The sequence below is a fragment of the Lepidochelys olivacea genome, assembly GCF_965140295.1.
Source record: "Lepidochelys olivacea isolate rLepOli2 genome assembly, chromosome: 6".
Lineage (NCBI taxonomy): Eukaryota > Metazoa > Chordata > Testudines > Cheloniidae > Lepidochelys > Lepidochelys olivacea.
In genome coordinates, this window is record NC_140416.1 from 22,913,403 (window position 1) to 22,926,983 (window position 13,581).

Here is a 13,581-nt window from a genome sequence, read left to right on the forward strand (position 1 = left end):
CGATATTAACGGATTGACTCAGACTTACCTATCCCCCTCCTTGGAAAAAAGCAAAGTCCTTTCTGTGTCTAGGCTGTCTAGCTCTCTGAATGTCTCTGGCTCATTCTTTGATTGTACTTGCTCACTGTAAGAAAATATAATTATTATTGAAAGATGATGGAAGGCAGCTCTTCACTGCTGAACTGAGGGCTATGCAGCTATATTACAGCAGCCTGGCCTGGGATCTCTCCCCAGTAAGAGGCTCTTATGTGGCTAGAGAGAACTTGCCAGGCTATGTATTTCACACCCTGTAGGGGGCAAGCTGAAGATCCAGCACAGAAGGGAACCCACAGAAACAGTGAGGAGTCCGGTGGCACCTTAAAGACTAACAGATTTATTTGGGCATAAGCTTTTGTGAGTAAAAAAACCCCACTTCTTCAGATGCATGGAGTGAAAATTACAGATGCAGGCATTATTATACATGAAGAAAAGGGAGTTACCTTACAAGTGGAGAATACATTCACGTTTTAAGCATAGTAAGGGGCTGCACGAGGCCCGTGCAACCATTAAATATCACTTAAGGCTTCTTAGGTTATGTCGACACTGCAGCTGGGAGGTGTGATTCCCAGACTCACACTAGCTTCGCTGGAGATTGCAGCACAGGTGGTGGCTTGAGCTAGTTGCCTGAGTTCAAGTCTGCCTGCCCGCCCTGTGCTGAGCTCCTGCCTGTCCTGCGACATCTACGCTACTTTTAGCACACTAGCACGAGCAGAACTAGCATGAGTCTCTTTACCCACGCTGGGAATGACATCTCACAGCAGCAGTGAAGACGTACCCCTAGGGCTTAATGGCTGGCTCCTCTGCCCAGAGGGAACTTCACCCTCATTTCTTTCTGTGATTATTTCTGTGTGTGCAATATATTTTTCATTTGTCTCTTACTGATTCTTTTCCCACCCTCCGGGACAGCTTTTACACACACACACGTTTTGTTTATACCTGAATGCTATTAGATTAGTGTAGATTAGAAGAGGACACCAGAACCCGCAGATTAATTTCAGGATTGGCGTGCTTGTTGACATGTCTCCCCACCAGATTTTTGTCAAGAAGGCCTGAAAGTCAAAGAAAAAGAACAGAAAGTAAGCCTGGCTTTGACACAAAGCAAGTGAACGTGCAGCTAAATCACGTTTTTCTTCTATGGAATCTTGAAGGGTGGGACAGGAAACACTATCTAAAACTAGATTGTGGGCATGTCTTCGCTGCAGAGTTAACTCCAGTTGTCGACACTCTCTTACTCCTCTCAAGATAACCTAGCTCAAGGGAAAGCAGCCATGTCCAGGCTGGCACGGCTCTTGTTCATGTATGGCACTAAGACTTCGGGGGACATATCCCATGGTTCTTTGCGCGGCAGTAAGCTGATCTGATCTATGAATTCTTTCACGGCAAATTGCAGGAGAATGTATCTCCTTTCTGGGCACATGTGGGGAAGGGACAGGATGGGGGATTGTAGGAAGACATTGGAGGACTTAGCGGCACTGGAGCGGAGCTAGCCTGTGTCCATGCTACAGAGTGACTGTGACAGTCGCTGATGAGTTGGGCTGATGAGTTGTAGCCAACACACCCTGATGGGCAGCAAACTTGAGATAAAAGCATCACCACACTTCACTTATTGGTTTTGTGGGTGGACAGGACCTCAAGTTAAGGGTAACGCTTAAGTTATAATTAGGGTTATCAGCACTCTAGGATTGCCCTGGAGTCTCCAGGAATTAAAAAATAATCTTTCATTAAAGATTGTGTCATGTGATGAAACCTCCAGGAATATGTCCAACCAAAATAGGCACCCCGAGTTATAATTTGAGTTAACTTTGTCATGAAGAAACTTTGTTTGGCCTAACTCAGCCATGTGATGGAGTCACCCCACACCTCTGTACAGCTTCATTCAATCCTTTCAGATCCTGGCTTCAGTTGTGAAATGGAGAATAGCAGATGCATTCCCAGTGCTCTTCTGTGAGCAACTGGGTGGGAGAAAGCAGGGAGTGGGTGGAGCCAGAGCTTTGACCTCTTCTCCACTGATGGCCTGACTGGACACAAGGAGGTGAGTAATGCACTGCAGTAGAATACTCCCATCTCTTGTTGCTTCAGGGGAGCACTGGAGGAATTGTGCCTCAGCGAGATGTTTCTTGGGGGGTTGCAGTTTATACATGAACTCCTCTTTTGTTCACGGCTGTGCCTAAAAGTACAATCCTGCCCCTAGAAAGTCACAAGGGAATCTCCTTGCATTTTGCTCACCTGGACACCATCATGTGCAAAGAAAGACTTAGCGTCTGCTTCTGTAGCCAAGTGGAGACAGGTGGTTTTGCTCCAGTATTGGTTTTTCCTCACCAGTAAAGCAAAAGCTCGTTCCTCACTGTTGTGATAGCATTCACTGAATAGCTCTGCCAAGCGAAGGAAATGTAGAGCTGTGGATCTGTCATGGAAAATACATCTGTGCATACACACTGGGGCAGGAGAGAGAACTTGTATATTTCTCTTGGGAAAAGAGTCAATATTCAGGGAATTGTGGTAAAAATGCTTTTGAAAATGTCTCCTTAAATGTAAGTGTTTACAAAAAGCTATTGCAGAAATCGTTCATCCCCCTTAGGTGCCCATTCATTGCCCCTTTCTTGACTACATGATTTCTTCTCAGCCTTTAGTCTGTTTAATTTTTTTCACACCTACTTGACTTTTTATTGATATATTGTCCCTCAGTTCTTCCACAGATGACATAAAAGCCCCTTTTACAAGCACACAAATACACATTAAAGGCCCAACTGTGAAGCCACTTCATATGCAGAATTTAATGCAGTATCCAGCACAAACCAAACTCTGGTAGGTTTTCTTACACACTGAAGAACCTGATTCTTTAAGGTGCCAAGCACCCTCCACTCCCATGGGTGATCCAAGGGAAATGAGGGTGCTCAATATCAGGCCTTACCCAACTAACCATGGTTTCAAGCCACAGACATGTTGCACACCAACATTGGCCCTTTTAGGGCAAAATTCTTTAACAGGAGCTGGCCTTTGGTCTTAGTGCTTGGTTGCTATGGCAATGAGCACACCAGCAGAAGTAAGTCACAGTGTGCTCATTGTGTCTGGGTTGGTTACTGTGTCTGTCATTCTACTGATCTCTCATCCCTTCCCCCCCCCACCACCACTCTAGAGCATTTCCTATCCCAGCCTTCATCATCTCAATCACTTTGGCTTCACAATGTCACTGTTTTTTGAAGTTGCCTTTCTATAGTTTGATATGAGTTTATTTTGCAGCATCCCTTGAATATGCTCACTGAAGTACATATCGTTGTCAGGACCAGATTAAGACTTCTAGGCACTGTTGGTCTGATCCCAGGCCAATGAAGTTAATCGAAAGACTTTCATTGATTTCAGTGGCCCTACAGTCCTTTGTCTAGGACTCCAGCATTCATGTGATTGCCCCAGAGTCTCTGTTCTGATTTTAGAAACAAAAAATGTCTAGCCCTCATGATTGCAAAGGCAACCTGGAAAATGTGACCCTTGTGTAAATGGATTCAGTGATGTTTGCCAGACTATGCTCATGCTCGCACCCAGCTGAACACACTAAAAACAGCAGTGTAACTATGATAGCACAGGCAATGGCCTCCCAGACTAGCTGCCCGCAGTACGTACCAAAGGGGTCTGGGCAGGTTTTCACTTGGCACGGCTAGCCCAGGCCACCACCACTGCCCAGGCTACTGGGGTTATGGGGCTATTTTTGTTGCGCTGGCTCAGGCAGAACTAGTGTCAGTACATCTACGCAACCCGCAAATCCCACCCGCAGATCCAAGTGCAGATGCAGCCAAAGCCTTGTTGCTCTAGGGCCCTGCCAACACCACCTAACAGAGAACTCCGTGGAGGAGAAGAGTGCAGCAGACCTGGCTCACCCCCCGTCAGACAAACCCAGCTGCTGGTGGAAGTTCCAGGGGACCCATGTGATGCCACCCTCATCTTTCCCCTGCTGCCACCACAGATGCTGCTGAAGGAAGGGGGACGTCTCCCTATGGCACTCCTGCCATCAAGGCTGCAACTAGAAGGTCAAAGCCATGGGCAACATTGTGTGCCAGGGTGTGCCTGGGGCCCTGGATTGCTTAATCCGGTCCTGGCTTTTGCTGGGATCTGTCGTGTATCCTTGATGGTGATTATTTTAATTCTGGCTGCCATTTGGAACGTTAAATTAAAATCTAGCAAGCTGGTTGGTTTCACGTGTTCAAAATCTTTGCCTTGGCATCTATGCAGCTGCCACAAGGCTGGGGAGTAAATCTACAGGGCACTTGAACTGGTTTGAATAATGAACTGACCCAAGCTATCGAATAGACTTCCAAATCCATACTTAAAGCTTTTTTGAGGTTGGAAAGTGTTTCAGCTACCTCTTTATTTCATCTGCCACTTCCACACACCTCTGTACTTCCTGCTTTCGTCTAGGATCAGGAGCTTTAAGTTATCAAAATGCAGTGAGAGAGGATGTTCTTATGGTAATTTCAGCTTGGGCAATACCAGCAAGCACTGGAAATCTTGAGAGTCTAATTTTGTGAGGGCCTTGGGAGCATGATTTAGAGAGACAGAGACACAATGATAAAGCCAGGGTTAGAAGGGAGAGGCAGCTTCCCCACCCTGGAGATTAGGAAGGGCTAGTGGGTGTACCCACTTCAAGTGCCCAGCAGGGGTCCTGCATTTTTGTGTGTGTATTTCAGAGAGTACTTTGAACCTGAAATGGTCCCACTTAAATTGGGGCTGGCCAGTTTCCTCTAAAGCCTTAAAAATCACAGGGTAGAGCAAAAATAATGGTTTAAAATCTTATAATTTATACGTTACTCTTGTGACTTTGGTGGGGAGGGAGGTGGTTCTGACTTGTGATATCTGAATGCTTGGGATTGGCAAAGCTTCAAAAGGGTTGGGGTACTCCTAGGAGCATGCCTGTTATTACTTTAAGATGTTTTTTGCTAGCTGGTCTTCCAGTGCCATTCACATCTTAAATATTTGATAATGATCTTAAAGACTGCAGTTGCTTACCCAGAGCGAGCTGATCATACTTGGCTTCTTTCATCCTACGGGCTACTTCAGCCTCTGTCTCCAGTCGGGACATGTCCTTGAGAATCTTACAAGCTGCCAAAGCTGCAGCTACACCTTCTTGTCCCTAGAAAATGGAAAGGGGATGGGGGCAGCCTACGATAAATATTAATGATTCTGAATGATGGGAATGTCACCGTTAGAGCTGGTTGAAAAATGGGGAGGGGATTCTGTGGAAAACTTTAAGTTTGTTTGTTTGTTTGTTTTGGTTTGTTTGGGTAGGCGGCAGAAATACAAGCAACAGAAAACTTGGGCTGAATTACTTGATTTGGAAATGCTGTTGCAGTGCCTCATGGGAGTTGTAGTTCTAGTACCTCTTTCAGACTAGTGATTTTTGGGGTCATCTCCATGGTTGGGAACCCAGCTGGAGACCCTTTAAAGGGCTCTAACTTTCAGACAGCAGGGAAGGGCCAAGAGGAGAAGAGTGACTGGTGGAAACAGAGAAACACATTTCCTCACAGATGCAGAGCATGAGTAATGGGTGTGCTGTTGTGCCTCTACCTTCCCCATGGTGCGAAAACCAAACACACAATTAACCCACTGGAAAAGGAACAAAATGTGAGGTCAGAGGCAAAGGGTCACTGACTACCCAGAAGACAGTGATTAAAATCAAGGGCCAGATGCTCATATTGTGTTAATCAGCAGAGCTTAATGGAAGCCAATGAAGCTGCATTGATTTATACCAGCTGTGGCTCCCACCATTATTTATGTAACTTCTGGCCACTACCAGCCTGAGCTACATTCACACTAAAGCAATTCAGAGGTGAAAGACTCCATAAAAGCCATATCTCATGTCTTGAAGGACAAACATATATATCTTCACTTCATAACTGCAAGACTGAATATACTAATATTTCAGATCTAAAACAAATGGCTAATAAGTGGCCTAAAGTAGTTATATTTTGAAGCTTACCATAGCCCAGAAATAGTTTGCCATCTTGTGCCGGTTTTGAAGTACTGCCCATAAAAATAAATCCCTCCAGGGATTCTCACTCTTCTGGTTCATATCCAGGAGCCCAGGTAATCGTTTTGCATTTGTTTTATCCTAAAATACATTTTTAGAAAAACTTAAAATCTGATTTTATAATTTCATTTTATATTTTTAATATATTGTCAGATATGTCTGTGCCAACTACATGATCCAAGCAGCAAATCAGCAGTGTGAGCACTTTCAAATCCTTTTGATTTTCCTTAGGATCAAGAAGTAATTAATTCATTCTGTATACTGAATAAAAGAGGCCTTGTATCCAGGATACAACCTAATATGTGTGAGAACATTTGGGGTGAAATCCTGGCCACACTGAAGTCTATGGCAAAAATTCCCACTGATTTCACTGGAGCAAGGATTTCACCCTCTGTGTGTAATATCATCCAAAAAAACCCCCTGTGATTAGCTCATCTAAACTGGATTTGAATTATACCAGGATCTGCATAACTGGGGCAAAGAACTCAGTTTCAGGGTAAACCAACAAAAGGTATTTTTATTTAAACATAAAACCACTCTCAACATGGCCCTGTCCATGAGCGCTGGAGTGCTCCTTCTTTTTTTAGTCCAAGCACCAGCTGCTCAGCCTCACTGCTTCTTACCTCACATGAAGAATAGCTTAAAATAAAATGCAGTTTATTCTTCAAATATTTTGAGGATTTAGTCTATATAAATAATCATGCTGAAATTGGGGTGGACAAGGTCTGTTAGCTATTTTTGTTCCTCCATCCATAAAAGAACTGGGAAGTTGTTGGCATATCTACTTGAAATTCTGCTAGAATTTGTAGTTTAGCGATCTGAGACCTACAGAATTACTGATAAACCTGAATCACTGATCATATTTTTTGAATCCCTGCATTCCCTTCTATGAATCCACCCCTACACTTTGAACTTAATTCAAGATACAATACCTTGTAGCGGGTGGGAGGGAGGGATGGGGGCATAAAGAGGAATCACAAAATGTTTTGCAAAAAATCCCTCCCTTTTTTTAGTCAAAAATTAAAAATTGGAAGATTCAAAACATTTTAACAAATTTTATAGCTGGTTGAAGAAAAGAGAAAACTGTCTAGTTTCTCCAATTCTCTGCCCTGCCCTCATTTTCAAAATGCTGGACAGCTGTACATAAAATCAGAAAACAGAGAGAACAGCGGTTTAATATGTGAATCTTGACTGTAACTCACAGCTTTCTTCTTGCTTCCTGGCTTGACCTCTTGATAGAAACCTTTACATGCATCATGAAGAAAATCCTTGAGAACTCTAGAAACTTCATGGAGGCTAAAGAGCGGGCAGACGTCCATCATTTCCTTCTGTTGTTGACCCGTGATCCCTGCTAGTGTCAGCCTGCTTTCCTCGTGTTTCTTCAGCAGGAGTGCATAGAGGAGGCATTTCCGAGAGATAGAGCAGTAGAGCCTCTGAAGCCGGCTGTACGTCAGGAAGTCGTACACGTTGGCCCCATTGTCGATAAATAACTTTACGAATTCTGGCTTATCATTCACCAGAGCATGCATCATCACTTCCTCTAGGTCGCAGGACTAGATTTCCATGAAACACAAAAGGGAATATTTCTATTTTACGAGTACTGCTGAAAGCCATGGGGGATTAGGGTTGGGAAATTAGACTTTCACCCACTGTTTAAATCCAGACCAGATCAGCACTCGTTGAAATTTGCTACCACCAGACTGATGTGAAATGAAAGAACGGCCTCATATCAGGTCTTTGAGCAGAAGTGTGTGCATAATGGAAAAACTCCATCACAATTAGTATTTATGGGCACCCTGTTACTATTGTACGTATATTTGTAATGCGGCAGTGTGTAAGAGCCCGTCATGGACCAGGACCCCATTCTGCTAGTTGCTAGACAAATACAAAACAAAAGGATGCCCGAAGGGCTGTTGGCAGTTTTGGTGCAGTAGCCAAAGACAGAAGGGGTACGGCAGCTGAATTTTCCTTGGCTCTTTAGATATAATCCTCTGTGGTCAAGAAAGACAGAGGCAGTGTGAGGACAAGGCGCACTGCCACTTCCTGTGCTTACATGGGGAATAAGAGAGGGATTTAGTTTCTAGTACTACTGATCGGATATGTTTCACAAGCTACATGAAAATCTTGTCTGTCCACGATAGGATTTATGCAACTACAATCTGAGCAAGTAGAGTCTGGTACCTTCCATTCCACGTCTCCATTGAATATTTCACTTTTAGCTATGTCCACTCTATTCCAGGCCACTGCCAGCTTCAGTTCATCCAGGTATTCCTGAGCTTCCTGACTGTGACTTTTACAGGCTGCCAACAACAGGAAACACACATACATTCAGCAGTTGACTCTACGTTAAATTGGACGTTACATAAAGTTTAATCAAAGTGTGACTATAATGAGACCTCTTGTTCAGTTATAACAGATTTGCGGGTTACCTACATGGAAATCCCTCACACTTTTATTTCCCCCCCTTACCGGACAGACAGTGGTCTGAAAGTTTACATCCACCTCACATTCTGAATGTTGTTTTCTAGCCAAAAATCTCTCTCACACATGTTCTTGGGCCTTTAAACTGAATCATGTTCTTCAGAAGAGGGTATGTTGGGGAATTTTTTAATATATTAACTCACAGGATATGGAACCCCTCCCTCCCCATGTTGAATCTGGGATGATCCAACACAAACTGCAATGGATGGCAATGCTGCTATAGAACTCTTTCAGAATAGAGAGTGCAGACTTCTTGTCGTAAAACTGGAAGCTTCACTATGGAAGCTGAGTTTGATGTGTGGCTTCTTAAAATGTCTTTAATCAGAATATACAATCGCCAACACATTTCAGTTCCTCCGTAGCCTATTATTTCTAAGAGGCGTGAACAGCAACCATGGATCAGTTAATATACTACACAATATGATAGCGAGCATTACATAAAAAAATTCCACCACATCTAGTGTGATCTGATAAAACCTATACCCAATTGTCCCTGTTGCATCATCTACAAGCAAGCTGAAGACTGTACATCAAACAGGAACACTGATCAAGCTGACCACTTTGCTTGCTCCTGTCTTCAAGAATAAGATACACTTGATATTAGTTCTCTATTTCTGGCCATTGTTGCCATTTTACTATTGGTCTGAGTTAGTGGAAACGAGATTTTTGTAAATACGGAACCCAAGTCCTGCATGTAAAAATTGATCAGGCTTTTCTTTGATGAAAGCTGCTATTTGTGCCACTGGATTATCACATTAATTTTGTGTAACTGTTTCCTTATTGGAAGAGTGTTTTTGGCTCTGAATGGAGGCAATAGCTGTTTATAAGTGAATTTTTGGTTTGTGTTTTTTTCCTCCATTTGAACATCAGTGTAAAAACCACATCCCAGCTTTTTGGATGTTCGTGCCATTCAGCCATCGTGCAGAGCATCCTGATTGCACAGAGTTTGTAGGAAGATTTTGCTCAGACTAAACTGCATAGTTAATTTAGAATGAGATTCTGGCTTGCTTTTAAGCACTCATGCGAAGAGGCATGGGTATGTAAAACGCCCTGCTCCCTTGTGTAGACTTAGACTACCCACATCATGGCTTGCCCCATGGGAGGGAAAGCAGCTTCCATTGAGCTGTCCCTTCCCCTCCAGGTAGGCTGAGAGTGGGTAGAGCCTCCTTGACTCAATTGCCTGTCATGTGCCCGTGAGTGTTTCTAAGCAGGTAAGGAGGGGGAGCTGGTAAACTGTGCCATGGAAATGGGGGAGGGGGAAAGGGGTGCAGACTACTGTACTTTTCCACTGGAGACCCAGTTGTGAGCCTGAGGCACAGGTTGGTCTCTGGCCTGTTCCTGGAGCAGTGCCACTATGAACTGCCCCTTATTTAAGGCTTGTGGTAACTTCACCATCTTTCCCTTAACTTCTTATACAATTTAACCTCCCTGAAACTGTAACTCCTTGTCCATCTAAATTTAAATGAAAAACCCTTCCATTTAAAATATGTAGCTACAAAAATAACCCCCATCATCTGAAACAAACTCATCTGAACAGATTGTTTTATGAGTGAGAGAATTGGCTTGTCTATTTCTTCCATTAGAGTATTTTGAAAAAACTGAAATATAAGTTTTTTTAATCATTTTTTTTTGTTGAGTGGGAGACTTTCTTTATCATGCTATTATTTAGCATTGAAGGTCTGACCTAAAGCCTACTGAAGTAAATGAGAGCCTTTGTATATATTTCAGTGGGTTTTGGATCAGACACTTAGGGATTTTACTGTTTCACATTGGAAGCTTGACTTTTTCATAATTCACTTTCTGGCCAAATTTTGTCATTTCAAATTTAAAATATATTCTAAAAATGCTTCCTCTCACTCTAGTCTTAACATTGTAGTCTCCTGACCTCTTAGTACATACAAAGTGCACTTGGTGGAGGAATAACACAGGCACAATTAGCTCTCAGGGATGAACACTGAAAATTATCATGCAGATAATCTCAGGTTAGAAAACAAAATGTGAGCAAATCTCAAATATAGAGTTAACAGATCTAGTAACTATAAAGACCAGCCAAAAGAGATTCTTACCTTTGACCAAAGCTTTCAAAATGACTGTGTCTAATTCATCTGAACCTTCTTGCTCAAAACTGTGCACTGTTAAAAGATGCTGCTGGGAAACAATGTTCTGAATCTATGGGGTTGAAACAAATGGTTTTATTCTTCATCCTATCATTACTGTTATTACAGTTAGGCCTAGAGGCCCCAGCTGAGTTGACATACATACATGCATACACTCTTTGCCCCAAAGAGCTCACATCTTAAATAGAAAAGGCAGATTGTGTGGAAGGAAGGGAGAAATTTTTATCCCAGTTTTACAGATGGGGGAACAGAGGCACAGAGAGAACAAGTGTCTTGCCGAAAAGGTCCTACAGTAAGTCTGGAACAGGAAAGCTGGTTCTGTTCCCAACTCTGAGTCCCAGTGCAGTAAGTACAAGACCCTTCTTCTCTCCCATTCTTGACTGATGACAGCAGTTCTGTAGCTCGTACATATAGTGCAGTGGGTTTTAACCATTCCACCCTTCCATTCCATGACTTGCCATCTTTCCTCCCATTAGCTCTTTCCTTTCTTTAAGGCCACAATCTCTAAAATTGCTCTGTGGAAAAGCTATCACATGTTGATATGCAGTCAGCGGGTCAACAAAATGCTTTCTTTTCCTCCTCCCCTGAGCTTCTTTGCCTCTCGAGTTTCCTACAGTGCTGCTACCAAGACTTGAAGACATTATGCTACTGATGCATCCTATGGTGATGATGCCCTAGCAAGCTTCTGCCTGACAGGACAGACATGTAGAACTTTAAAACTGTGGATTACAGTAGAGGAGGTGATCTGAAGATCAGATTCAGCTGAATTATACACTTACTAGTTTATTTAGGAAAGAACATTGAAGTACATACTATCCCCCACATCTTGATTGTAAAGCTCACTGTCCCTGCAAGCAAAACAGTGAAATTGTCCCTCTGATCTATGAATTTATATGCCTTGTGGGTTTTAGTCTTTTTTTTAAAATTTATTTTTAAGAGTAACTGTCATTGTTGCTGTTGGAAAAGAATGGGGATGGTGGGAGTAAAAAGGAGTGGTGAGAAGCAATGGTCCATTCACACACATCCAGAATCTAGGCTTCCACTCGGCAGCTGCAGGTCATGAATTGGGTCTCGTCTTCCACAGCTGCAGAACGTCTGCAGCTGCAGAGCTTGAATCATGTGTCTCGTCCTCCAGAAGGACGGTGGGGGTCCCATGCAGTGGCTGTTACTTGCAGAAACTATTTAGTGGAGGATAGAGGCCTAAGTGTTCAACTGAATTACTAAGCCAAAATAAGTATGCTCTCAATTGAATGCCTGATTCTGATCTCAGATACCTTTTTGTGTGCCATTAATCTCAGAGCATTTGTATCTCTCTAGCATATTTCTGAGCAGCCTCCCAGCCATTCTGAATATGGGCAGTGGGTACCAGATGAACTACCTGAAGTACAAATATCAGAGTTTGTGAGTGTGATACATTTAATATATTAAACCAGTTCACTTACTGTTGCTGTCCACTGGAGAATGTCCTTCCATAAAAAGTTTTCCGTAGGGAATTTCTCTTTAAGTTGCTTTTCAACAACTTGTGGCACAATAAGCTGTGGCTCATTCACTACTGCAGCTAAGATGTCAGCTGTACCCCCAGATCCTGCTAAGATAAGCCAGGGAGCAGAGTTTTCCAAGCCCCTGCAAATTCTCTGTGGTTTTAAAAATACATTTTAGAATGCAATTATGGAAAGACAAAGATAGCCACTTAACTATACCCTGTTCCACCATTCTCTTCCCAGCTAGCTAAGCATCCTGATTTGGGTAACCAAGGTTTAAAAACATTCACTCTCTGGCAGCTTGATGTAGAATCCCCATTTTTTAATCTTGGGGCCAGAATTCGCAAGAAAAAGAGAAGCATTCCATGGGAACTCCTCAGTGAGGCACAGTAATCCTGCTGAGGTTGACTGCAAGTTCTGTAAAGCAGAAATTTCTTGAGGGAACACTACATCTGGCTACTCAGCATCAGCTATGAAACCTGGCAACTGGAAGTTTTTAAGAAGACTGCTGAAAACATCCACCAAGAGTGGCCTTTATGCTGAGTTTCACAATATCAGTAGATGGGAAGAGCCATGTAATCACAATGAGGTGCAGGGGAGGCCATGGAAGTTGTATCCTTTAGAGGTTTATAACCATATTATCCTAGCTGAAATAATGGTAATTCATTACCAGCCATTTTATATTGTGGGGTATGTGACAACCTCATTAGATGTTCAGACCTCAGTGCCAGCTCTCCTCCTGCACTTAAAAAAAAAAACACATGAGAATCCCTGACATACATGATTGTCTACAAGTGATAGTGATGTTAAAAACAACAATCGGCTATTCATTCCCAGCACATAGGTGAGCCCAGAGCAACACCATCCAGTCTTTTCTTGGTCTCTCAGTCTTGTTCTCTAAAGATTTCAAAAGAAGATCAATAGGTTTGCACTGCAAGGCTTTCAACAGCAACAGCAACAGCAACCATGCAGGAATTGCTGCCATATTAAGCTTATAAAAGAGAAGGTTAAGAATTGACTTGATCAGCGTATATGGAGTGAAGATCTTGGATACTTGAGGGTACTTTAATATAGCAGATAAGGGCTTAACAAAATCCTGTGGCTGGAAATTGAAACAAGAAGAGTTCAAATAGGAAACAAGGCAAAGACACACTGCCAAGGCTGATTCCCCACTTCGGCACTTTGAGTGCAGAAGTTGGGGTCTCACAAGGATTTTTAAAAATTAATACTGGCCACTCCAGGCTTATATTAAACTTCCAAGCTTACAGCTTTTCTCTGACCTTCGGTGGTGGCAGCATCTACCCATCCAAGTGCAAAAACCCCTTTGAGGACCCAGGAATGTTCCCCTCAGAATTCCTTCCTATGGGGTACCCTCAAACCCTTTCTTCCCCCACCCACTGGGAAGAGCTGAGAAAGAAAAACAAAGGAAATCAGCTGTTGCTAC

The 13,581-nt window shown here is 43.0% G+C and overlaps 1 protein-coding gene across 1 annotated transcript in view; it reads right to left on the reverse strand.

Annotated features, from left to right (window-relative positions):
• Nucleotides 1–13,581, reverse strand: part of TRPM5 (transient receptor potential cation channel subfamily M member 5) — a gene marked incomplete at its 5' end in the record, with an annotated part of 59,798 nt that overhangs the window by 28,666 nt on the left and 17,551 nt on the right. Inside the window, 9 exons of the mRNA XM_084632326.1 lie at nt 29–124; nt 976–1,088; nt 2,266–2,411; nt 5,038–5,161; nt 6,008–6,139; nt 7,261–7,611; nt 8,240–8,358; nt 10,606–10,708; nt 12,099–12,290. Of these exons, the coding sequence (XP_084488452.1) occupies nt 29–124; nt 976–1,088; nt 2,266–2,411; nt 5,038–5,161; nt 6,008–6,139; nt 7,261–7,611; nt 8,240–8,358; nt 10,606–10,708; nt 12,099–12,290 (1,376 nt within the window). The remainder of the gene's footprint in view (nt 1–28; nt 125–975; nt 1,089–2,265; nt 2,412–5,037; nt 5,162–6,007; nt 6,140–7,260; nt 7,612–8,239; nt 8,359–10,605; nt 10,709–12,098; nt 12,291–13,581) is intronic.